The 26,387-nt window shown below is 59.1% G+C and overlaps 1 protein-coding gene across 2 annotated transcripts in view; it reads right to left on the reverse strand.

Annotated features, from left to right (window-relative positions):
• Positions 1-19: 19 nt before the first annotated feature.
• Positions 20-26,387, reverse strand: part of ADGRA1 (adhesion G protein-coupled receptor A1) — a 39,009-nt gene continuing 12,641 nt past the window's right edge. For both annotated transcript variants that reach the window (XM_027528826.1, XM_027528825.1), the window contains exons 5-7: positions 22,092-22,237; positions 2,582-2,680; positions 20-1,875 (exon numbers count right to left, since the gene is read on the reverse strand). In XM_027528826.1, coding sequence (XP_027384627.1) covers positions 666-1,875; positions 2,582-2,680; positions 22,092-22,237 — 1,455 coding nt within the window. In that variant the 3' untranslated portion in view covers positions 20-665. The remainder of the gene's footprint in view (positions 1,876-2,581; positions 2,681-22,091; positions 22,238-26,387) is intronic.

Genomic DNA, 26,387 nt, shown 5'->3' on the forward strand with positions numbered 1-26,387 from the left:
ATGGAAATGCTAGACCCTCTCTCTTTGTGGCAGGGACTTTATTGTTCCCAAACGCCATGGTGGGCAGGCCCCGGTCCCAACGGCGCCCGGCCTCAGAAGCCGAGTGGACATTAGAGGATGTGTGGCGGGAGTTTCCAGGGCACTGACCCCCCAGAGACCCTGCCGGCCCTGGGGGAGGCTGAGGGTCCCCGGAATGAGGCAGCTGCCTGGGGGCCTGTGATGCTCTCCGGCCTAGGGTGAACAGAGAGCCGGCCTGAGCCGAGAAGTGGGCTGAGTCCTCTGATGCTCCAGACCGACAGGCAGGCTGCCCGCCTCTAAGAACAAACCTTAACAGAACGCACACGTTGGACACTGGGAGATGGTGGTGGTGCCTCCTGCCGCGGCCAGGGCCATCGAGGCAGCAGGGATCAGACGGGTGCACGCGGGCACGCAGGGCGGGTCCTCCACCTGGCTGCCGGGGACGGGGCGCTGTGGGTTTGAAGCAGATGACTGTGGGCAGGTCTTGCCCCTGAGCGTGGGCTCCGTGGAGGCAGCTGTGTCCCAGAGCACCTTCCCCCTCACGTCCTCCCTGGGCAGGGGTGAGTGGGGGTCTGCTGAGGCTGGGTTGAGAGACGACCTCCACCCATCCAGGGGCAGAGGGCTCTGCTTTGGGGTAGTCCCGGCCGCTACACCGTTGTCTCGTTCCTCCAGGGCCCCGTGCGGATGTTGCCTGTGCTGTCTGAGCCGAAGGGGGCGGCATCCCGCACATCGCCCTTGAGCAGCCCGTTCTGGCCAGGGCCACCAAAGGGCAGCGACTGTGTCCGGCGGAGCATCTCCAGGCGCGCCGGGCCGCGGGCCGCCTCCCTGCCAGGCCGTGGCGGACAGCTGTAGAGCACGGGGCTGGGGGCGCTGCCCTCGGGCTGGCTGACCAGGGGGAAGGGGTCGCCCTGGGCACAGCAGGCCAGCGCGTGAGGGCCCACGGGGCCCTCGAGCGAGCTGGGTGGGCTTTCCGAGCGCGAGCTGTGCGGGCTGCCGTCCAGGCTGGACGGGATGTGGTAGGCGTACTCCTGCTCAGCCGCGGCTGCCCGGTGCCGGCTGAAGTAGTGCGGCTTAGTTCTGCCCTGGACGCACGTGTGCAGGTGTGTGTCGTGCTCGAAGGCGTCCCCCTCGTGCACGTGGGCCGCATCCTCCATGAGCTGCTCGCAGTGCATCTGGGCACAGCAGGGCGTGGCTGGCGACAGGCAGCTGACATGGCCTTGGGTGGCCTGCAGGTTGGTCATCTTGCAGTGGCTGGCGGATGGGTGGCCGAAGCCCAACGCCTTACTGGGACACGGCGAGTCCTGCAGGCAGGCCACCTGGCCCAGCGCGTCCCCGTTGGCGTCGAGGGCAGGGCGGGCGCTGAGCTTCGCAGGGTGGGGGTCCCGGCGGGTGGGGCAGCAAGACCACCAGCAGTGCCACACGTCGTCGCGCTTGGCACAGTGGTGGATGAGCACGAAGAGCCCCAGGGTCACGCAGAAGGCGCCGTACAGGCAGCTGAAGACCATGTCCAGGACGTGGCCCTGGGACACGGCCAGCGCCCCGAAGGTCCACGTGGCCACGAACAGGAAGAGCGTGAAGGCGGCGGCCCGCAGCTGGGCCTTGAACGAGTGCTCGTTCTGCAGCAGCGAGGCGGCCAGGCCGTCGGGGGTGGGCGGTGTGCCCCCCAGGGCCCCAGGGCCACCCTCGGGGCCCGCCAGCCGCTGCTGCTCCTCCGTCCGCTCCCTGAGCTCGTACCTGCGCTCCGGGTGGCGCCGGAGCTGGACATAGGTGCCAAGGAAGTACACGCAGGTGACCAGGGCAATGAAGGCCACCGGCCCATAGAAGGCACCCAGGCTGGGCTCCCAGGCCATCCAGCAGCTGCGGGGGAGAGGGGGGTCAGCAAGGGGTCGCTCCGGGCAGCCTGCTGGGTCGAGTAGGCCTCACTGCCTCCCTGTGGTCACGTGATAAGGAGACACCTGACCCGAGACAGCATGGCTGGGCTGGGGCGGGGAGGGGTGCAGGCAGGACAGAGCGGGGCCCCAGGGAGGGCCCAGGAGGCGCTGGGCCCGGAGAGCAGGACCTGGGGCTTTGCCCCCCAGGGCAGCTGTGGGAGGAGCACGGGGTCGGGGGTAGGGGGGGCGTGCTGGCCCCCAGGAGGCTCTGCTGAGAAGGGCAGAGGGACCGCTGGGGCAGCCCAGGGGACCAGCCCCACAGCCTTCGACCCACAGAGGTCACCGCAGGGTGGAGCTGACAGGCGGCCCCACAGTGCAGGGCCATCAAGGTGAAGGGCCCCACCCTGCCCGCCGGCCAGAGGGGCCTCAGGCGGGCCGGGGCGCTGGAGGGGGCGGGAGTGAGGGAGGGGGCAGATAGCCGGCGCGGCGGACGCCTCTGTCGGCCCTCTGGGCCCCCGCACGAGGCTGGGGCTGCTCAGCCGTCCTGGGCCATCCTTCGCGCCCCACCAGGCCCTCCCTGTGCGGCCAAACCAGTCCGTACGTAGGTGTGGGGGCGTGGGGGCGCCCGAGCAGGGGGGAAGCGGCTCTGGGCCCCTGGGAAGCGCGGGGGATTGGGGGTGCCCGGTACTCACTACGCCGCATCCTCGGCCTCCATCCCGTAGTTCCTGATGTTCGTGGCGGCCGTGACACCGCAGATGACCAGAGGGGCCCCGCCGCCGACGAGGTAGAACCTGCGGAGGAAGAGGCGCTCACTGCACCCCAGGGCAGCCCCGCAGCCCCGCTCCCTGTGCCGCCCGCGGGCAAGGCAGGGGGAGGCCCTGCTGTCCGCTGCCCATGCGGCGGCAGCAGCCCGACCTGACTGAAGAGGGCTGCTGGTGTCCGGCTGGACCTAGCCTCCCCCGCGCCCCAGCCCCTACATCCCCACCCCACGTTCCCCATGTCCCCTCCCCTACGCCCCTCCCCCACGCCCCTCCCCCATGTCCCCCGTGTCCCCTCCCCACGCCCCTCCCCCACATTCCCCATGCCCCCACGCTCCTCCCCCACCCCATGCCCCTCCCCCATGTCCCCCACGCCCCTCCCCATGTCCCTCCCTCATGTCCCTCCCCCACTCCATGCCCCTCCCCATGTCCCCCATGTCCCCTCCCCACGCCCCTCCCTCATGTCCCTCCCCCACTCCATGCCCCTCTCCCATGTCCCCCATGTCCCCTCTCCGTGCCCCCGCTGCTCCCACACGCCCCGTCCACGTGTCCTCCCCTCGCCTCTCTGCCTGCACAGAGATGACCCTGGCCGGGCCCAGCGCGCGTGTCTGGGGGCGGCGGGCGGCGCCCTGGTTCAGCAAGAAGAACAGAAGGACTGAAGGCCCCGGGCGGGGGCGGGCCGCGGTGGGCGGGGCGGGGCCGCGGTGGGCGGGGCGGGGCCGCGGTGGGCGGGGCGGGGCCCGCTGTGGACGGGGCGGGGCCCGCTGTGGACGGGGCGGGGCCGCGGTGGGCGGGGCGGGGCCGCGGTGGGCGGGGCGGGGCCGCGCACCCCCGGGAGACGGCCTGCCGCTGCGGTGGGTGCCTGCTCAGCCGCCCCGCCTCGGGCGCAGGTGTTGCTGGGCGGCGCTGGACGCTCTCAGCAGGTGCCCGCCGAGTCGCCCTCCGCCCGGGCCCAGGCCACACCTGTTGGCGATGTCAGTGACCGACCGGTGCGTGCGCCGGCCGGACGCCTCGGGGGGAAGCGCTCGGACCTGCAGTTCCTTGAGCCTGGCAGCCGAGTTTTCCGCGGCCTGGGGCAGGTTCTGGCGTGTGACCCTCCTGGAGGGGCAGGGACTCATCCGGGTGGGGTCGGCTCGACCCCCGGACGGAGCTGACTCTCCCGTCTGCGGGCCTTGGCCAACAGCTCCACCCAAGGGTGCTGCCCCACGTGGGATCCTGGGGGCGTGAGCGTGGGGGCCTGGCCACGAGCACGTGACTGTCACACACGCGGAGGGGGAAGCCTTGGGGGAGCCTCGGGGCCAGCGCGGGACGATCCCCACAAGAGGATGTCATTCTCAGGATGCCGCAAGCAGCCACATCACTTCGATGGCGCCAGGCCCCCAGTGACAGGAATGATTCCGGGTCCACGGGGGAGAGCCGGGAGACCTACACGTGATTACCCCGGTGACGGCCGGGGCCTCTGCGCCCCCAAAAGTCTACTCCAGAAGGAAGGGCAAAGGAAAACACGTCCCAGACAAAGATGAAGCCCGGAAGGGTCCTTGTCAGCAGACCTACGCTTCAGGAAATGCCAGATGAAAGCCATCAGGCTGAAGACGTGCTGCACAAATAGAAACTTGGAGGAATGAAGTCCATAAGAAGCACTGAAGATTTGGGTAAAGAGAAAACATTCTGTTTCCTCTTAGTTTCTTTAAAATATATATTACTGATTAAAGAAAGAATTTAACACTGCCGTGTGGAGTTTGCAGGGCTTCCCTGATGGCTCAGATGGTAAAGCGTCTGCCTTCAGTGCTGGAGACCAAGGTTCAATCCCTGGGTGGGGAAGATCCCTTGGAGGAGGAAATGGAAACCCAAGTATTCTTGCCTGGAAAATCCCATGGACAGAGGAGCCTGGCAGGCTACAGTCCATGGGATGGCAAAGAGCTGGACACGACTGAGCGACTTCACTTTCACTTGTGGGGTTTATAATATATATGGGGCAACATTGACGTCTGTAGTGGAAAGGGGGGGGCACAAGGTCGCCAAGTTTCTAATTCTAATGGTTTTTACATGGAATAGTGTGACTTTCAAACTAAAGAGATGTGAAAAGGTTGTGGATTTTAATCCCTAAAGCAGCCATGAAAAGTAATAAGCAAAAAACTAATAGATAAATTAAAATGACGTATTAAAATAACTCAAAAGAAGAAAATAAAAAAGGAAAGAAGGAATATAAGAAAAAAAGGAGAAAAAAGTAAAAACAGAAAACAGAGAAATGGAGACAAAACAAAAATGCCACTAAGTTTTAATGGATTAAGCATTTCAGTTCAAAGGCAGAGATCATCAGAATACATCAATAACAGCAAAAAAGCAAGACCCTGTTTTATGCTGTCTACAGTAGGAGAAAACATTTTAAATAAAAATATATAGAATGGTTGAAAATTAATGGATGGATAAAGCTATCCACACGAACTGAGTCTAAGAGGCCAAAGTGGCTGCATTAATACAGGACAAAATAAACTTTAAGAAAAGAGAGAAAGAAGGGCATTTCGTAATGATATCCATGTTAGTTCGTAGGAAGACATTTAAACTGTAAATGTCGGGGGGCCAGAGGGAAGATTCAAAATACGTGAAGCAAAAATGGACAGAAATAATTAAAGGGAGAAATAATTCCAAAATCACAGCTGGTGTTTTGAACTCCCCTCTCTTAGCAACTGATGGGACAAGCAGGCAAAAAGTTAATAGAAGATCTGAACAATAACATTAGTCATGTTTCCCTAATGTTCTTTCTAGAAAATCACACCCAATAATTGCACAGCACGGATTCTTTTCAAGTGCACACAATCTATTAATCATCACAGATGATACAATGCTTCATAAAACAAGTGCTGATAAGTTTAAAAGCATTTAAATCATACAGAGTATATTTTCTGAGATCAAAATGAGACTAAATTAGAAGTTAATAGCAATAAGATAACTAGGAAAACCACACATATCTGAAAAATGAAATGATATACTGCTAAATAATTCACGGATGAAAGAGGAAATTACAAGGAAATCTGGAAAATATTTTAACCAAAGTGAGAAAGAAAATTCAGTATAATATTTCTGGGATGCAGCTAAAGCTGGGCTTAGAGGGACACTCGTAGCTGTGAATACTTCCATGAGAAAAAAAGAAAGGTTTAAAGTTCAATGATCAAAGATTCCACCTCAACAGGGCAGAAAAATAAAACAGCAAAGTGAACTCAGAGTAACCAGGAGGAAGGAGATGACAAAAACAGGAACAGAAATAAATGAAAAAAGAAAACAAAAAAAAAGTCCAACAAGAACCTACTGCATAGCACAGGAAGCTGCTCAATGTGGTGTGGCAGCCTGGGTGGGAGAGGAGTTTGGGGGAGAATGGATATGTGCGTGTGCAGCCAGTGTCAAAAATCAAGGTCAGCTGGACGTGGTCAGGCAGGAGATGGCACGAGTGAATATCGACCTTTTGGGAATCAGTGAGCTAAAATGGATGAGAACGGGTGAATTTAATTCAGATGACCACCCTCGGGGGACTTCCCAGGTGGCACAAGGGTTAAAGAACCTGCCTGTCAATGCAGGAGATGCAAGAGGTGTGGGTTTGATCCCTGGGTGGGGAAGATCTTCTGGAGTAGGAAGTGGCAACCCACTCTAGTATTCTTGCCTGGAGAATCTCATGGCCAGAGGAACCTAGGGTTAGTCCATAGGGTCACAAAGAGTCGGACACACTGAAGTGACTTAGCCCTCTCTGTGGGCAAGAATCCCTTAGAAGAAATGGAGTAGCTCATAGTCAACAAAAGGGTCCAAAATACAACACTTCAGTGCAATCTCAAGAACAGAATGGCCTCTGTTCGTTTCCAAGGCAAACCATTCAACATCACAGTGATCCAAGTCTATGCCCCAACCACAAATGCAGAAGAAGCTGAAGTTGAACGGTTCTGTGAAGACCTACAAGACCTTCTAGAGCTAACACCAAAAAAAAAAAAAAAAAAAAAAAGATGTCATTTTCATCATAGGAGGTTGGAATGCAAAAGTAGGAAGTAACAGGCAAGTCTGGCCTTGGAGTACAGAATGAAGCAGGGCAAAGGCGAAGAGAGATTTGCCAAGAGAACGCACTGGTCACAGCAAACACCCTCTTCCAACAACACAGGAGAAGACTCTACACATGAACATCACCAGATGGTCAACACCAAAATCAGACTGATTATATTCTTTGCAGCTGAAGATGGAAAAGCTCTATACAGTCAGTAGAAACAAGACTGGGAGCTGACTGTGGCTGAGATCATGAATTCCTTATTGCCACAGTCAGACTTATATTGAAGAAAGTAGGGAAAACCACTAGACCATTCAGGTATGACCTAAATCCAATCCCTTGTGATTGATTATACATGCTTATACAGTGAAGGAGGGCAAATAGGTTCAAGGGATTAGATCTGGTGTAGACAAAGTGCCTGAAGAACTATGGACAGAGGTTTGTAATATTGTACAGCAGACGGTGACCAAAACCACCCCAAAGAAAAAGAAATTCAAGAAGGTAAGTGGTTGTCTGAGGAGACCTTACACATGCCTGAGAAAAGAAGAGAAGCGAAAGGCAAGGGAGAAAAGGAAAGATATATCCAACTGCACGCAGAGTTCAGAGAATAGCAACGAGAGACAAGAAAGCCTTCTTAAGTGAACAGTACAAAGAAACAGAGGAAAACAGTAGGATGGGAAAGATGAGATATCGTCAAGAAAATTAGAGATACCAAGGGAACATTTCATGCAAAGATGGGCTCAATAAAGGACAGAAATGGTGTGGACCTAACAGAAGCAGAAAATACTAAGAAGAGGTGGCCAGAATACAGCAAAGAACTGTTCAAGAAAGGTCTTAATGACCCGGATAACCGCAATGGTGTGATCACTCACCTAGAGCCAGACATCCTGGAATGTGAAGTCAAGTGGGCCTTAGGAAGCATCACTATAAACAAAGCTAGTGGAGGTGATGGAATTCCAGCTGAGCTATTTCAAATCCTAAAAGATGCTGCAGTTAAAGTGCTGCACTCAATATGCCAGCAAATTTGAAAAACTCAGCAGTGGCCACAGGACTGGAAAAGGTGTTTTCATCCCAGTCCCAAACAAAGGCAATGCCAAAAAATGTTCAAAGTGAAAGTGAAGTCGCTCAGTCGTGTCCGACTCTTTGCGACCCCATGGACTGTAGCCTATGAGGCTCCTCCATCCATGACATTTTGTAGGCAAGAGTACTGGAGTGAGTTGCCATTTCCTTCTCCAAAAGGACGTTTAAACTACTGTACAATTGCACTCATTCCATACGTTAGCAAGATTACGCTCAAAATCCTTCAAGCTAGGCTTCAGCAGTATATGAACTGAGACCTTTCTGATGTACAAGCTGGATTTAGAAAAGGAACCTGTATGCAGGTCAAGAAACAACAGTTAGAACTGGACAGGGAACAAAGCACTAGTTCAAAATCTGGAAAACGGTGTCAAAGCTCCACATTATCACCTGCTGCTTTAACTTACAGGCAGCACATGCAATGCAAAACGCTGGGCTGGAGGAAGCACAAGCTGGAATCGGTACTGCAGGGAGAAACATCGACAGCCTGAGACACGCGGACGGCACCACTCGAATGGCAGAAAGTGAAGAGGCACTAAAGAGCCTCTTGATGAGGGTGAAAGAAGCGGGTGAACAAGTTGGCTTAAAACTCAATACAAAAAACTAAGATCATGGCATCTGGTCCCAACTGTGGTGTTGGAGAAGACTCTTGAGAATTCCTTGGACTGCAGGTAGATCAAACCAGTCAATCCTAAAAGAAATCAGTCCTGAATATTCATTGGAAGGATTGATGCTGAAGCTGAAGCTCTAATCCTTTGTCTACCTGATTCAAAGAACTGACTCATTGGAAAAGACCCTGATGCTGGGAAAGATTGAAGGCGGGGGGAGGAGGAGAGGGCGACAGAGGATGAGATGGTTGGATGGCATCACCAACTCAATGGACACATTGCTGTTCAGTCACTCAGTCCTGTCTGACTCTTTGCAACCTCTTGGACTGCTGCATTCCAGGCTTACCTGTCCTTCACTATCTCCTGGAGTTTGCTCAGACAATGGACATGAGCTTGAGCAAACTCTGGACTTTCCTGGTGGCTCAGATGTAAAGAATCTGTCTGCAATGAGGGAGACCCAGCTTCGATCCCTGGGTCAGGAAGATCCCCTGGAGAAGGGCATGACTATCCATTCCTGTATTCTTGCCTGGAGAATCCCATGGACAGAGGAGCCTGGCGGGCTACAGGCCACGGGGTCGCAGAGTCAGACGTGACTTAGTGACGGAACAACAAGAAGCCGCCAGTGTGTCCCTGGATGGTGAGGTGGGGGAGGTCCCCAGGTTCAGGCAGGGCGACCCTGCCTCTGCTCCCTCTGAGCATCTCCTGGATGCCGGCACCGTGACGAGGCAGCAGAGAAGCAAAGGTACCAGTGAGAATGCAGTCGATGCCCTTCCGTCTGCAGGTGCCCCGACCAGTTCCCTGAAAAACGCTGTGGCGGCTCCAAGACTTCTGCTGGGAAGGGCTGCCAGCTTATCGAACAGAGATCAGTCACCAGCTTATCACAGAGATCAGTCACCAGCTTATCGCAGAGATCAGTCATCAGCTTATCGCAGAGATCAGTCACCAGCTTATCGCAGAGATCAGCTACCAGCTTATCGCAGAGATCAGTCACCAGCTTATCACAGAGATCAGCTACCAGCTTATCGCAGAGATCAGTCACCAGCTTATCACAGAGATCAGTCACCAGCTTATCACAGAGATCAGTCACCAGCTTATCGAAGAGATCAGTCACCAGCTTATCGCAGAGATCAGTCATCAGCTTATCGCAGAGATCAGTCACCAGCTTATCGCAGAGATCAGCTACCAGCTTATCGCAGAGATCAGTCACCAGCTTATCACAGAGATCAGCTACCAGCTTATCGCAGAGATCAGTCACCAGCTTATCACAGAGATCAGTCACCAGCTTATCACAGAGATCAGTCACCAGCTTATCGAAGAGATCAGTCACCAGCTTATCGCAGAGATCAGTCACCAGCTTATCGCAGAGATCAGTCACCAGCTTATCACAGAGATCAGCTACCAGCTTATCGCAGAGATCAGTCACCAGCTTATCACAGAGATCAGCTACCAGCTTATCGCAGAGATCAGTCACCAGCTTATCGCAGAGATCAGCTACCAGCTTATCACAGAGATCAGTCACCAGCTTATCGCAGAGATCAGCTACCAGCTTATCGCAGAGATCAGTCACCAGCTTATCGCAGAGATCAGCTACCAGCTTATCACAGAGATCAGTCACCAGCTTATCACAGAGATCAGCTACCAGCTTATCGCAGAGATCAGTCACCAGCTTATCGCAGAGATCAGTCACCAGCTTATCGCAGAGATCAGTCACCAGCTTATCGCAGAGATCAGCTACCAGCTTATCGCAGAGATCAGTCACCAGCTTATCACAGAGATCAGCTACCAGCTTATCGCAGAGATCAGTCACCAGCTTATTGCAGTCACGCTTCGTACACGGCACGGGGAAAGCACGAGGACACAAAAGTGCTGTTTGCAGTGACATCAGGTCAAAACCCTGGAGGCCCTTTTTTCTAAATTGAAAATTTATATGGGGGCTTCCCCAGTGGTCTAGTGGGTAAGAGTCTGCCTGTCAATGCAGGGGACACGTGTTCAGTACCTGGTCTGGACGATCCCATGTGCTGCAAAGCAAAGAAGCCCCCACATGGCGGCTGAACCTGCCCGCCTGGAGCCCACGCCCCGCAACAAGAGGTCACCGCACCCACCCGCCCGCCACAGCTAGGGAAAGGCTGTGTGCACAGTGGTGAAGACCCACTGGAGCCAAAAATACGATAAAATAAAAAATAAATAAATTTTAAAAATAACATATGGAAACATTAAGGGCCCGGGCTACCTGAAAAGCAGGCAGCATACCACGCCCCTGACTGCAGGGACGGACCCTGATGCCCAGCATCGGCCGGGAGGGAAGGCTGACAGCAGGCAGGGCTGCTCAGCTCTGCCCCATCAGGCTGGCGAGGGGTCTCCTGTGGAGACAGCAGTTGAGCGCAGCCCCTCTGCTGGGAGCCTCCCTTCCTGGGGCGAGGCTGGGGCTCCTCATGAGAAGACAGACCACCTGGCAGGGGCCTGTGGAGGCAGCACTTTCGGCCTAGTGACAAGCAGTGACGGGAGATGAGCCCCCCAGCCCCGGCCTGGGCTGGGCCCCCCATCGTTGCCTGTAGCCCCTCCGGGCCTGCCCCCACCTGGACGTCCCCTGTCCCTCTCCTGGGCACGGGCCCTCCCGTTGCTCTGTTGCCTGCAGCTCCAGGTTCAGCCTCACCCCCTCCCGCTGTAGCTCGGTACCCGCCTCACCATCGCGTGGTGCCCCCCCTAAACCTCTGCCTGCCTGGCACGACTGTCTGTGCGCCATCTGCAGGTGAAGGCGCCGCGGTGGGGCAGGGCCCACTCTGGCCTAAGCTCCTCCGGCCATGAGCTCTGAGGGCCTCCTCTGGGGCCCTGGGTGTGAGCACGGGCCATGAGACCAGCCTGGAGGGAAGGGAAAGGCAGCGAGGGGCCCCGAACAGGCTGGATTCGAAGGATTTGCTGCAGGCCAGCGGGGCCTGGGCGAATGGGCGGGGCTGCGCAAAGGAGGGGCCTCTGCAGACCTGGGTGCAGTGAGCAGCCTCCAGGGCTCCAGCTCGGCACCCACAGGGGCCACGCCAGGCCAGACGGAGCTCCAGGGACAACGGCTGGGCGGCCTCAGGGCATGGGGAGACCTCTGGAGCCAGTTCTGCTCTGGGCGCACAGCAAGGGGACCCGCCTCCTGGACCCCCACCCCTCCCACGCCCCCCGCCACGGCCCCCCCCCCCTCGATGCCACACTGGGCCCACCACGCTGACAGGTCCAAGGAGAGATGCCCTGGGCTTCGATCAAGAGGCTCCTTCAGCACGTGGTGAGGTGGCGTGGCAAGCGGGCAAGGGGCCTCTGCTCAAGTCTGCAACCCGCAGCGGGCGCAGGACCCAGAGCCCCTCAGAGGCACCCAGCCACCCAGGGACAGCTCACCAGGAGACCCCGCTGCCGGCCTCACCTTGGGCAGGTCGGTGACCCCTCCTCTTCTTTCCCCGGCACTGCCCATGGGTCCAGATGGGTCCCCCAGGCCGCCCAGGAGTGGACCCAATCCAGCGGGGGTCCGGAGTGCTGGGTGGGCTCAGCACCCCCTTCCCCCAAGGCGGACAGTCCCCCCAGCCCCCTGGGAGAGGCTGCCGCCTGGGCCAGACTGTGCCCTCGCCCTGGAGTCCTGTAGGTGGGCTCTGGCGTCTCCGCCGCCCCGGGTCGGGCCCCTGCAGCCTGCCGCCTCCCCCTCTGCGGGGAGCCTCGCCCTCCTCCGGCCGTTGGGCTCTGTGTCCAGCACCTGCGGGACCGCGGCCGGCAGAGGGCGCTGGAGGCCCGGGGCGCTGTCTGCGCGGCGGCCGCCCGGCGCCTGGGCCCGTGCGAAGCCGTCCAGAGCCCTGCCCGGCCCCCGCCACCCCCGTGGACCCTCCTGCTCAGCGTCAGCTCCCACCCCCAGCGGACCCCCCCCACGGCCGCTCCAGTGAGGTCGTGACCCCAGTGCCGGGGCGGCCGCTGCAAGAAGCGGGAGCGTGGAAGCCCAGGTCAACCCTGGGGGCTCCGGAAGGGTTAGCCCGCGGGCTGGTTTCGGATTCCAGCGCCAGGACTGTGTATGATAAATTTGCCTGCTGCTAAGTTGCTCCGTCGTGTCTGACTCTTTGCGACCCCACTGACAGCAGCCCACCAGGCTCCTCTGTCCACGGGGTTCTCCGGGCAAGAATACTGCCATGCCCTCCTCCAGGGCATCTTCCTGACCAGGGGTCAAACCCGAGTCTTTTACTTCTCCTGTGTTGGTAGGGGGGGTTCTTATCCACCAGCACCCCCCCGGGAAGCCCCGACGATGAATTCATGTAGTTTTAATTTGTTCCAATAGGAGCAGGAAACTAACCTGGTCCCCAAGCTCACACTACCCAGAGAGTCACGTCCCAGCAGAAAGCACAGAACTGTAAGTGAATCACAGAGCTGGACCTTCGAGGCCTGTCACCGAGAAGGGTGGGTTTGTAAGGGGGTGCAGCTTTGGTGCCCAGGCTCCTGCTTCCGGCTGGGGGAGTCGGAAAGACACCAGTGACAGATGCGGGGGACGTGCCTACCTAGTCCTACAGCAGCGGAAGGAAGGACGGACGGACAGACGGCCCAGAGGGGGACGGGAGGAGGCTGGGTGCTCAGCGGGGAGTGCAGATGGGACCCCAGAGCCCCCGCTCCCAGGAAGGATGAGCAAAATCTGGGGGGATGGTGGGGTCACAGACACCCCCCCGCACCAGGAGCAGCGTGACTACAGAGGCTGGCCACTCATCCGCATCACGCGGCCAGATGGTGACACAGTTTCAGACATGGGTCTGGAAAGCACGCTGGGTAGTGAAATAAACCTGGTAAAAATATAAAATGAGCGAGTCCATGTGTATACGGCTCAAAATCAGTGCAGACAAATTTGGGTGGTAAAACTATAAAAAAAGGCGATAAAAGTCATGAGTCAGGACGGGGGCGGGGCATGGCCGAGTTTCCTGCAGAGGAGGCTCCTGTTTCTTCCTTTGAAGGGCACAGGACTGTTTCATAAACCTGCACTGATGTTTTAGGCTTTTGGGGGGTATAAATGTTCTATTTCTTAAAAAAAAAAAAGTTTTTTTAAAAAAGGAAGGACCAGCCCTCCCCCCAGAGCCTGGGGTACCTCCGAGCTGGAGGGTGAAGGTTCCAGCAGCTCTGACCCCGGCTGACCCTGCTGCCTGCCCACCTACCCAGGCACTTGCCCGTCCTCTGTCCTGTCTTCAGGGCCTGGGACCTGTTTTGCACACTCCCCTGGCTGCTGACTGGAGCCCACGTGCAGTCAGAGTACACCACTCCCAGGACAGGGAGCCCTGGTCGGTGGGCGCAAGGCCCAGGTGAAGGTTGTTGTCCCTGCTGAGGCCCATGGGCCCTGCGTGGGCACGCGTGGTGCCCGCCGGGGAGTCCCTGTGGGTGTCCGGCTGGCTCCACGAGCCCCAGCCGCCCTGGAGGCCTCGCAGAGGGGCTCCAGCGACTGTTCGGCAGACAGTGACCTCAGAGTGCTGGAGTTTTCTGACTCTGACCCACGGACCCCTTCTGCTCCAGCTTCAGTGTTCAAGTGGGGCGTCTGTTTACCGACCCTGCGTCCTGAGTTTAGGGGCCCTGGGAAACCTGACTTGGAAATCCCAGCAACCGCCCCCGGTGCCCGTCTCACGTCAGCTGAGCCGGGCAGGCCCTCTTTCCAGGTCATGGGGCCCACGCTTCCCTGAGTGTCCGAGGGGCCGCAGGAGAGGACAGAGGACTGCAGGGGCCAGATTCTCCTGCCACGGCTCAGCGACCAGAAGGGACCAGCAGGGGAAGATGCCCGCAGCAAGGACGAGGGAGGAGCAGCCACGTCAGGCCGTGAGGAAGGTCCCGAGGGCCTGCTGGCTGCTCTGTCCACTGTCCAGGCCGGGCCGACCCGCCCCCAGGATGGCCTGAGGAGCTGCCATCAGCTGACAGACACCAGCTGGTCCATGCCCTTGTGGATCCTGGGTCTCTGCGGATGAGATCCGCTGACGTGAACGGAGGAGTCACTGCTCCTGGGCCCCCCGTATCCTCGAGGAAGGGGGGGTGCACTTGGAGGAGGGGTGGGCTGGAGACCTGGAGCAGCCCAGGGCAGTCGGCAGCAGCTGGAGTCCAGATGAGGATGAGCGCGTGGGCGCAGGCCTTCAGCCCAGAGTCTGTCGGAGGGGCATCCCCCCTCCAGGTCCAGTTAGCGCTCCTGGTGTTGGTCAGGACTTTGAAACCCGAGAGATCAAGTCAGTGATTTCAGCGCGGGTGAAAGAGCCACCCATGTACATCGCCCGAGGGTGCGGCTTTGAGAGCCACCGACGTTGCCTCTGAGATGCAGATCCTCACGTCCAGCTCGCATTGACCGGCAGTGGGCAGAGGAGGGTGAAACCCTCAGGAACTTGACGCCTGGAGAAGAGCTGGTGGATGAAGGCCTGGGGCCGTGTGGGGCGCGGAGGACGCCTGCCCGAGCCCCAACCACACTGTGAAGGTGCTCCAGGACAGGCTCCTGTTCAGAACGTGGTGCTGACTTAGTCGCTCAGTTGTGTCCGACTGACTCTTGGGAGCGCAGTCCGCCAGGCTCCTCTGTCCGTGGGACTTCCCAGGCAAGAACACCGGAGTGTGAACACTGCAGTGTGAACACCGGAGTGGTCTCCTATGGAGACCAGGAGGCACGGAAACCCAGCAGCCCGGCGTGTCCTGATTCTTGGGGGTAGGTCCCAGCACGCAAGGCTGTCCGCTCGCGTTTAGCTGACAAGAGCCCCCGTGTTCCTGGGCCAGGCCTGTGAGCCGGGCCGGGGTCTGAGGTGCGGCCTCACAGGGTCCTGCTCGGCTCTGAGCCTAGAGTCCTCTGCTCCCAAGGCCGCACATGGGGCCGTGTGGCTCCACCTGGCCCAGCGCTGGGTCGAGCATGTCCCAAGCTCCCAGCCGGCTTCAGCCTCTGCCCTGAGAAGGGGTCCCGGGCAGAGGGAGCCCTGGGGACCCCTCCCTCCCCTGGGCAGGGCCATCCAGAGCCTGGGCCAACTGCCTGCGGACCATGGACGAACCAGGCTGTGGGCACCACCAAGTGGGCTTTTCAGACCTTGAGACAGGAAACTACTTGGGGGCGCTGTATCGGGAGGCAGGGCAGGCTGCAGAGTCAGGACGTGGCTGCACGCAGCTGAATCAGTCCAGAACGCCAGCGGCCCCAGCCAGAAGCTGTTTGATGCTGAGGTTTCGGTGGAGGCCTTGGGCCCGGGATCCCCTGTTGAACGCTCCCCCCGCCAAGATGGCGGTCTCGGGAGGCGGTCTTGGTTGTAGGGTGGAGCCCTCCGGAAGCGCTTTTCTGGAGACCGCGGAGAGCCTCCTCGCCCTGGCGCTGTGTGAGAACACAGCCGGAGATGGGCCTCGAGGCCCAGGAGGCCGGTCCCGCCTCGTCTGCAGCTGGTTCCCGCTGCTCGGCTGCTCTCAGATCTAGTTCCCAAAGGTCCCTGTGCGATGCCCTCGAGCGCGCCCCTGCCCCGCCAGGCCCCCCACGTGCGACCCGCATGGCCCCCTTGTGAGTGCGCCTGCATTTCCTCCCGGGCTGTGCCGACCACTCACCCGGCGGCATCCGCACTCCTGGGACCCCCTCCCCTCCTTGTGAGCCTGCACAGACTGTCCCAGACTCAGCCTGAGGGTCTCCTCCCCCTGCGGCCTCCGGAGGTCCTCCTGCAGAGCCAGCCACCACCTCCGTGCTGAGCACTGGGATGGGGGCGGGACCCGGGGGTCCCATGATGATGGCTGAGCCTCGGGTCCACAGCCATCATCTCTGTGCTGAGCACTGGGGTCGGGGGGGCCCCGGGGGGCCTGTGACAACAGCTGAGCCTCGGGTCCACAGCCACACAGCCACCGCCTCTATGCTGAGCAGTGGGACGGTGGGGTGGCCTGGGGGTCCCGTGATGACGGCTCAGCTTGGGTCCACAGCCACACAGCCACCGCCTCTATGCTGAGCAGTGGGACGGTGGGGTGGCCTGGGGGTCCCGTGATGACGGCTCAGCTTGGGTCCACAGCCACACAACCACCGCCTCTGTGCTGAGTCCTGGGATGGGGGCCCCGGGGGGCCCGAGATGACGGCTCAGCCTCTGGGCCTCACGTCAGAACACAGAGTCAGCCTGCTTTCCGCCAACAGCAGCTCAGATCAGCGTGGACGTTGTGCACTCCAGGCCCAATTAAACAGTATTTACTGACTTGCCGTCACCTCTCGATCGTGGTTTCCACGTTAATGAGAAGGAGCTGTGAGCCCAGGTCTGAGGACACGGGCAGGGCAGCCCCCCAGGTCCCGCGGGAGGACGCGGCGAAGCCTCCCTTGGATGAGCTGCGGAGGCTGCTGACAATGTCCCCTGGGTGGGAGAGCAGGGAGCCCCTCCTGCAGGAGCAGAGGGAAGGCCCGACCCCCAAGGCTGAGGGGCGGCACCTCTTCATCACAGGTAGTGATGCCCCAAAAGAAAGCCCTGGGCTGGGAGTGACGGGCCAGGAGCCCAACTCAGACTCAGTTCATAGCCGTCTGGGACCCACGAAGGCCTCGACTCTGCCTGGTGACCCCTGGGAGGCCTGGAGCCCGAATTGAGATGCTTCCTGGAGGCCCCTTGAGGCCATGCCCACCCACCCTGCTGCCCCGTCCCCCACAGAGAAAGCAGATGCTGACTCGGTCCTGCGCCCACAGCAGAGCCTGCGGGGCCGCCTGCCCCGGCCCGGACCCTTGCTGAGCCCCGGCCTTGCCCTCGGAGCTTTCTAAACATGGGAGGGATGAAGTGGCTCATTCCCACCCCTGGGATCAGGGTCTCAGCCTCAGCCACGCGGCCCCCCACTCAGGCGGAGCTTCCCCGTCTCTACGGTTCTCAGCACGACTCTAGAGCAGACATCCCCTCCCTCCACCGCCTCCTGCCGAAAGCCTGATGATCTGGGGGAAACAGCACGATCATAAATGATAGTGGGTGGAAGAAAAGGCCTCGCGATGAATGAAGCAAGCCCTCAGCACACAGACCTCTGGGTCAGCAACAGCAGCGCCCGGGGGAAAGTCACGCCATGGGCTCTACAGTCAGAACAGACAGGTCTCAAATTGGGAATCTGACTTGATTCTGTAAAGAACCGGGGAAAAAAAGAGCGGACTGAATTCAGATCAGCAGAAGGAAGGGACTAATAGAGACTACGGCAGAGATAAATGCAACGAGGCGATCATTAGTTAGCTGCTGACGATGCAGTGGGACAGCCCCGAAATCTCTTTGTGCCCCAGTGTCCTTATTTTGTAAAACAGAAAGTCATCTTCCCTCTGAAGTGTGTGAAAGCACTTTGTAAACTATGAGATCTTATTAAACTTACTTTATGTCAGACATACTTTCTGTTCTAAACAAACTGCCAAATAACTGTAAAGCCCACACCAGCCCCTGGGCAGAGAGCCTGTCAGAGTATGTGCTCAATAAAGTCCCTGATTTCAAAGAAGAAAAAAACAGAGAAAGTCAATGAAATCAAAGTTAGTCCTTTAAAAAGCTTAACACAATTGGCCAACTGTTGGCCAGACTAAGAGAAAAAGAGAAGGGCTAACGCAGTCCTGCAAGTCCTCGCCAGGGCATTGGGGCAAGAAGAGAAAGAAGAACATCCAGACTGAACGCGAAGCAGTAAAACTCCCAACGTGGAGAGGAAACCGTGCGTGTGATCCCAAAGGGCCCGCTGAGAGTCCCTGGGGCTAGCAAGCAACGTGAGCCGCCTCGCAGGACACACGCCAGCAAACAAGGTCAGCTGTGTTTCTGTACACAAGGGGGCTTCCCTGGGGGCTCAGATGGTAAAACAATCTGTCTGCAGTGCAGGAGACCCAGGTTCAATCCCTGGTCAGGAAGATCCCCTGGAGGAGGGCATGGCAACCCACTCCAGTGTTCTTGCCTGGAGAATCCCATGGACAGAGGAACCTGGTGGATTGCAGTCCATGGGGTCGCAGAGAGTTGGACACGACTGAGCGACTAGTGCACATACATAAGCAATGATCAGCCTGAATACAAGATTAAAGAAACAATCCCGTTTACAACAGCATAAAAATACTAAGGAAATAATTTAACCACGAAGCACAAGATGTGTGCACTGAAAACTGTAAACTCTCCCAGGAGGAATGAAAGGCCGTCGTGAGCGCAGCGACACCCTGTGTTCATGGACTGAAGACCGTCAGTAACGTTAAAATCCGCTGGGTCACAGAAAAAGCTAAAGAATTCCAGAAAAAATCCACTTCTGCTTTATTGACTATGCCAAAGCCTTTGACTGTGTGGATCACAACAAACTGTGGAAAATTCTTCCAGAGATGGGAATACCAGAACACCTGACCTGCCTCCCGAGAAATCTGTATGCAGGTCAAGAAGCAACAGTTAGAACTGGACATGGAACAACAGACTGGTTCCAAATAGGGAAAGGACTATCTCAAAACTGTATATTGTCACCTGCTTATTTAACTTATATGCAGAGTTCATCATGCGAAATGTTGGGTTGGATGAAGCACAATCTGGAATTAAGATTGCTGGAAGAAATATCAATAACCTCAGATACGCAGATGATACCACCCTAAGGGCAGAAAGTGAAGAAGAACTAAAGAGCCTGTTGATGAAAGTGAAAGAGGAGAGTGAAAAAATCTGACTTAAAGCTCAACATTCAGAAAACTAAGATCATGGCATCTGGTCCCATCACTTCATGGCAAATAGATGGGGAAACAATGGAAACAGTGACAGACTTTATTTTGGGGGGCTCCAAAATCACTGCAGATGGTGATTGCAGCCATGAAATTAAAAGATGCTTGCTCCTTGGAAGAAAATCTATGACAAACCTACACAGCACATTCAAAAGCAGAAACAGTACTTTGCCAACAAAGGTCCATCTAGTCAAGGCTATGGTTTTTCCAGTAGTCATCTATGGATGTGAGAGTTAGACTATAAAGAAAGCTGAGTGCCAAAGAATTGATGCTTTTGAACTGTGGTGTTGAAGAAGACTCTTGAGAGTCCCTTGGACTGCGAGGAGATCCAACCAGTCCATCCTAAAGAAAATCAGTTCTGAATATTCATTGGAAGGATTGATGCTGAAGCTGAAGCTCTAATCCTTTGTCTACCTGATGCGAAGAACTGACTCATTGGAAAAGACCCTGATGCTGGGAAAGATTGAAGGCGGGAGGGGAAGGGGATGACAGAGGATGAGATGGTTGGATGGCATCAGTGACTCGATGGCCATGAATTTGAGTAAACTCTGGGAGCTGGTGATGGACAGGGAGGCCTGGCGTGCTGCAGTCCGTGGGGTCACAAAGAGTTGGACACAACTGAGCGACTAAACTGAACTGAATAATGTTAAAATGCTAACGCTTCTTAGCGTGCTCTCCAGATTCAGTGCAATCTCTACCCAAAGTCCAATGGCCGTTCATGCAAAAATAGAGAAAACTATTTTAATGTTAGTGTGAACCAGTGAAGTTGCTCAGTCGTGTCTGACTCTTTGTGATCCCATGGACTGTAGCCCCCCAGGCTCCTCTGTCCATGGAATTTTCCAGGCCAGAATACTGAAGTGGGTAGCCATTTCCTTCTCCAGGGATCTTCCTAACCTAGGAATCGAACCCAGGTCTCCCGCACTGCAGGCAGATGGTTTACCGTCTGAGCCACCAGGGAAGCATAATGTTAGTGGGGGATTTCACAAATGTTTTTAGTTCTCATCAGAAAGCCGCAGAACTGAGTTGGGAGGACTCGGGGCTCTGCCCAGCCATGGGGCCTTCCCTGAGGCCCAGCAGGATGTGGCGTGCTCTGTCCGCAAGGGGCCTCGCAGCACACTCCTCCCGGGAGGTCCCAGGAGCTAAATCCTTGCTGCAATTGGTGAAGCACAGGTGACTTTCTCGTCCTGGGGGCTCAGGATGCAGTGAAGCGATGCCCCCGGCGGCCCGGCGAGAAAGCCCCCTGACAAGGATGCTTCTGGGTGGAGGAGAAGAGGGTGGAGGCTCCAGGGCAGAGTTCAAGCCCCAGCAGCCCTGGAGGGAACGTCTCCAGCCCCTGACAGTTCCTCCTGGTCCCTGAGGTCCCCGTCATCAGCCTCTGTTCTCTGGAGAAGGTCCAGGCCTATCACACCTGCTGCCAGCCCCAGGCCAGGCTGGGCCAGAGAGAGCAGCTGGGCAGGGGGGCAGGCAAGTCTGAAGCAGACGCCCCCTCTCTGACAGCCACACCCGTGGGGGTGTGTGCCGGTGACCGAGGGACCCTCGGGGCCACTGCACTGGGTGGGCGGCCTTTAGCACCAGGCTTCTTGTCCCAGGGGCAGCAGACGCAGGCGGGTGGGCGGCAGTGGTCCCCAGGAGGCACTGGGGGGAGTGAGCTGTGGGTGTGACCATGCAGCTGGGCTGGGCCCCTGCCCCCAGGACACAGACCCACAGGGCCAGCCTGGTTACATGCATTCAGAAGCCACCGCGTAAAACCACAGCTTGCTCCACCACCAGGCAGCCACCAGGCAGCTCTGCAATCAGTTTCAGCTCCGGAAACGGAAACACATTTTGAGAGTGATTTTTAAACCCGGGGGCCTCCCTGGCAGGAGATAAGATGAAGAAATCTTGCCTCCCTGGCCCAAGCTGCAGCAGAAGCCACCAGCCCTGGCTGCCACGTGGCAACGTGTCTGCTCCACGTGAAAACCAGACAGTGTCGGGAACGGGGGTGGGGCTGGGCCACGATACTCACTTAAACAACAGCGTTTTTATCTGCCTCACTGGACGCCTGTGGGGCGGGCGCTCACGAGGATAGGCCAGTGGCCCCTCAGGTGCGGAGCCCACTCCGGGGGGGGGGGCCTAAGCACCCCCCGCCCTTGCCCCGTCCAGGCCACGACCCCAGGAGCCGCTGCCCCTTACGGGACCACTTGGGTGCGGCTGTGCCCGGGATCCCAGGCCAGGGCCCCAGACACCCAGCACCATCCCGCTCAGGAGCTCAGCCAGCCTCTGGTGGCTGAGCACCTCACAGCGGTCAGCAGGGCTTCCAAGGCTCTCTGAGCTCAGGCAATGGCCTGGAGACGGGCCACTGATGGCGCTGGGCAGCGGGCACCCAGGCTCCGGCCACACAGGCTGATCTGGGCCTGGCTCGTGCTAACAGCCGATTTGGATTCAGTCTTGGTTTGGGAAATTGGAGGGCATAGGACAGCAAAACAGGGATTGCTGTGGACAGCTGCCTAGGGACGGGCGGGCCCGTCCTTGCCTTAAAGAGCCGAGACCATGCCATGGCATCTCCTGAGGGGCACTCCTGCTGCAGCCCAGACGGATGCTTCCAGGGCATCCCAGCCGCATTCTGGGGTCCCCTGGGGCATCCCAGGCAGCATGCTGGAAGGATGTCTGGGGGTCCCACTGGCCCCAGGCCTGGTCCTACCACGTCCACCCCGAACCCTCCCAGTCTGAGGAGGAAACGGGAACGACCAGCTGGAGAAGGAGCCCCATTCAAATCCACTTCCAGGCCGCACGGTCACCTTGAGGTCAGGTTCCCTCTCTACTCACTGAGACCCGTAAATAAACCAAAGCCGAGACCAGGACCCTGGCCCAGCACAGAGCCGTGTCCACACCTGCCCACCCACGGTGGGCACCGGGGGCCTCCCCGCACTGACTCAGTGGCACCAGAGGGCACGAACCCCACACCTGGGCGTTGACCCTGTCCCAGCCCCACTCCACCCCGGCCCCCCAGCCCTGGCCACCTGGGCCTTCGATCACCCCTGGGCCCAGGCTTCCCCATGGCCAGCTTGCCGAGAACCCCCAGGAAGCCCAGGGCTGGGGGTCAGATGCGCTGGGTACCTGAGCAGGGGCTGCTTGGGGTACGGCGGCTGGCCTGCCCCTGGGCACAGAGGGGCCTTCTTGGTCACCTGCTTGTAGATGTTCCTGGCGGTCACTCCGATCCACAGCAGAGTGGAGAGTGTGGAGTAGTGCAGCACGATGCCCACCTGGGGGAGGAGCCAGTGAGAGCCTGCCCGCCCGCCAGCGCCCCGGCCCTGAGTCTGAGCCCCGACCTTCCCCCTCTCCCCCAGCGCTCCTTCCCCGAGTCTGAGCCCCTCCCGTCTCCCCTGCCAGAACCCCTGCCCCGTGTCTGAGCCCCTCCTCGGCCCCCAGCGCCCCTCCACGTCTCCCCAGCGCCCCTTCCCCGTCCCCCCAGAACCCCTGCCCCGAGTCTGAGCCCCTCCCGTCTCCCCTGCCAGAGCCCCTGCCCCGAGTCTGAGCCCCTCCTCGGCCCCCAGCGCCCCTCCACGTCTCCCCAGCGCCCCTCCCCATCCCCCCAGAGCCCCTTCCCCGAGTCTGAGCCCCGCACCTCGTCCTGCTACCCCCTCCCACATCCTCAGGAAACAGCTCAACAGCGACAGGAAGTGGGCCTGGCAGGGGCCCTGGGGTCCTGGGGCAGACACCACCCTTCACAGGGACTCAGAGCTCAGGGAAGATGCGTGGGTGGCCGGGACCCTGAGCCAGCTCGGCCTCCTGCAGGGAGCTGTGGGCACGCCCCCTCATCCTGGCCCCGCCCCTCCTCCTGACCCCCGCCCCCCTCCCTCCTAGCCGGGAGACTCCGTTTGCTAGGGGGCCATGTGGTCAGCTTGGCTCAGCTCCCGCGGAGCCTGCCAGAAGGGAGGGGCGGAGGCGCGGGGGTCTCCAGGATGCTGTGCCTCCGGGATCAGAAGCTGAAGTTCACTCCTTGCCTGTCCGAGTCGCTCGTTACTATGGAAACAGCCCCGACGCCCGTGGCGGCTCCGCTTTAGCTAATTGGGCGTTCATTCCACACCCCATCATCGCCATCCAATTCTGTAGAATGAGGCTACCTTTGAAGTAATGACCTGACGTTTTGCGATGACAGGTAAAATATGGCTGTGATTGTAAGGACGCCAGTGTTTAAGGAGTACAGAGATTCCCTAAACAAAGGTAACATCGCACCATTGTAAGGGTTTATCACATGCAGAGTTCAGCTTCAACTTGTGAGAAAGCCCCGTAAGGACGGGTGGGACTGTTGTGAGAACGCTGGGCTGTGTTTCAGTCGCTGCCCGCGCGGAGGGGAGCATCCAGGCCTTCTCTCTGTCCGGTCTGGGCCTCGTGCCTGGGAGCCTGGAGCCTGTCACCCCCTCGGCCTGGCCGAGAGAAGGGGTGGACGGGAGACGCTCCTCCGGGTGCGGCCTGGGCCGGCCCTGGCCCCGGCCCCGCCCCCGCCCGGTTCCCCGAGCGCCGGGACCGTGCCAGCCTGTGGGTGATGGGAAGCAGGACCTCCCCGACGCCAGCCTCAGGTGGACACGTGCAGAGGTCGCTGCAGGGCCGTCACGCTTCCGTGACGTGCCAGGCTTCCGCGGGGCGTGGAGCCACTGGTGTGCGTAGTATCGCAGCCTCCGCGCGGCGTGCCCGGCTCTGGTCCCATAACGACCACCTCTCCTCTCCAGCCGCCAGCTCTGGACCCCAGCGCCCATCACGGCCCTAGGGCGTGTTTCCCTGCGACGCCCGCCGGTGTGGGGGCGCTGCTGGCTGTGGGCACCGCTGTTAAGCCCAGGTGGTGGGGTGCAGGGGTTGGGCACAGTGGGCCAGTCTGGCTGCCGGCCAGGGCAAAACCGCACTGGCGCTGACGAATCGTCCCCTGTGACAGGGGCGGCGGGGCGCCCGGAGCCTGCAGCCGGCAGGACGGCCAGCTGTGCAGGTTCAGTCTGAGCGGGTCCACAGGCGGGAGGTCCCCGCCCAGGACACTCAGGGCTCTCACTGCGCAGACCAGACGTCTGTCCGTCCGGTGCAGGCTCTCGGGGATGGACAGGGCAGACGCTGGGAGGACAATCTGCTCTCCTTGGGCCGCCGCTTGAACATTCGTATCTCGCAGAAGCACCCTCACAGACGCCCTAGAAGGATGTATGACCGAATGTCTGGGCACCAGGGCCGGTCAGCTTGACATTGGACAGTGAGCTTCACACCTTCCAACCGACCTGGCTCTGAGCTGTGCCCTGGGGTCCCTCTCCTCCGGCGAGTGTGGGGTCCACGGTCACGGCCTCCTGGCCCCGCACCTGCTCTCTCTCCTGACTGTTCCTCCCGGTGAGCCTGGCCTGTGTGCCACGGGCCCTCTGCTGGAATCTTGTCCTCTCTGCCTCACACCTGGGCCAATGCTTGTCTTCAAGTGAGCGAGTGAAGCCGCAGCTCCTTCTGGAAGCGTGGACTCAGAGCTGAGGGGAAGTTGTCACCACGAGGTGACCAGCAGGACTTCTGAGGCCCTCCAGGCTTGTCTGCCCCCGCCCATGACACACTCAGGGGTCCAGCCTGCTGGCCTGGCCTGGCCTTGGCTGCCACAGGGATGCCTGGCCCCTGAGCCTCTGTCTGGGCAGGAGGCTTGGGGACAGTTCCCGAGTTGGGGGCTCCTGGCCGGGCTCCCGGGGCTGTAGGGGTCGTGATGACCGGAGGTGCTGAGGGGCGGCGGCCTCAGGTCCCAGGGCTCCCCAGCCAGGGTCCCCCCACACGGGCAGCAGTGCAAGTGTGGACATAAAGGTAACAGTCCATTTTACTGCTTCCAGACGGCTCTGCGTCTCAGCAGGTGTTCAGAGGCGGATGGCAAATTGGATTTCCCGGGGCTCCCCCGGGGGTGTTTCTGCGCTATTGAGAGACCTCCAGGAGCGTGTCTGCCCCGCGTGTGGTGCAGGGATGTGCTGGTGACTTTTCTGCCAGAGTTGGCCTCCCGGTGGGACGGTTGGCATCCACACGGGTTTGTGGAAAGCTGACTTCTCTTCTGTGCTCAGGAGCCTGGGGGCACTGGAAACCGAGCCCTTAACATCCTGCCGCACAGGCCTGGCACCTTGTTTGCAGGGAGCATGTGGGGGCAGGAGCTCACAGCCAGTTCCCCCGAGGCACCCCTGCCCAGTGGGAGCAGACTCTTGCCCTCTGACGCCCAGGAGTTGCCAGCAGCTGCCATTGGTGCAGAAGGACACGTCAGTTCGTGTGGACAGAGGAGCTGAGGTCAGCGGGCACACATGGGAGCCAGGGAATTGGGCTGAAGCAGCCCCCATGGCTGTCAACACACTCTTGTTGAATTCACACAACGAGGGCCACAAGGGGAGCCTGTGAGGTGGTGGGTGCTGGCCAGGACACTTTCTCCATGTGGTCCCGGCAGATGGACACCCACCAAATGAGTCCTTGGTGAGATGCCTGTGGTCCACGGGGAAGCCCCCACCTGGCCCCTTATGAGTGCTGGAGGTGTCTGCCCGCCAGGAGGGGACTGTTCCCCCCGCGGGTACTGTCCACCTAGAGGGTCTGCCAGCCAGGAGGGGACTGTCCCCCTGGAGGTGTCTGCCCACTGGGAGGGGCTGTCCACCTAGAGGGGACTGTCCACTTGGAGGTGAATGTCCACCTAGAGGGGACTGTGCCCTGGAGGTATCTGCCCACCAGGAGGGGACTGTCCACCAGGCTGAGCCGGGGCCACATGTAGGTGGGCTGTTGAGAGGCTGGGGGGAGAGAGCAGAGGGCCCTCAATGTCCAGCTGCATGGACCCTGGGCCTTTGTCCTTGACTCGTGGCTGACGGAGGGGCCTCTCTGGCTCTGTCAGGACCAGGGGGTACTTCATACGCCCCCCTTTCTTTTTTGGCTTCGCTGCGAGGTTTGTGGGATCATTTCCCAACCAGGGATCAAAGGCACAACCTCTACAGTGGGAGCTTTGGAGTCTCACCCACTGGATCACCAAGGAAACCCCTTTCCCCTCCTTCTAAGAAAGGCCAGGCGGGGCCGGGGGTGGGAAGAAGACCCCCCAAGACTTCTTCTCCCAAAGGCCCCTGCTCACCCAAGAGGGCCAGACCTTCCAGTCCGTGTGAGAGCACTGGGTGCCACGTGGGGTGGGCACCCCCAACCCCTGGTGACCCAACGGTGAGGGCACTGTCTCCCTGGTGAGGCCGGGACTCTTACCTGGGCCGAGGGAGCAGGCCCAGCTCCTGAGCTCCTGCCCACCCATTTGCAGGAGAGGCAGGTCGAGTCCCTGCTTCTGTGATCAGCCAGTTTGTTGGAAATTGTCTCGTTAACATGTCACCAGGGGCTTGGAGAAAACTGGTCCAGTTGGAGAATAAACTAAACAACGTGGTCAGGCGCTGAGCAGATCGGTCAGAC

Source organism: Bos indicus x Bos taurus, chromosome 26 (assembly GCF_003369695.1).
Source record: "Bos indicus x Bos taurus breed Angus x Brahman F1 hybrid chromosome 26, Bos_hybrid_MaternalHap_v2.0, whole genome shotgun sequence".
In the NCBI taxonomy this organism is placed as follows: Eukaryota; Metazoa; Chordata; class Mammalia; order Artiodactyla; family Bovidae; genus Bos; species Bos indicus x Bos taurus.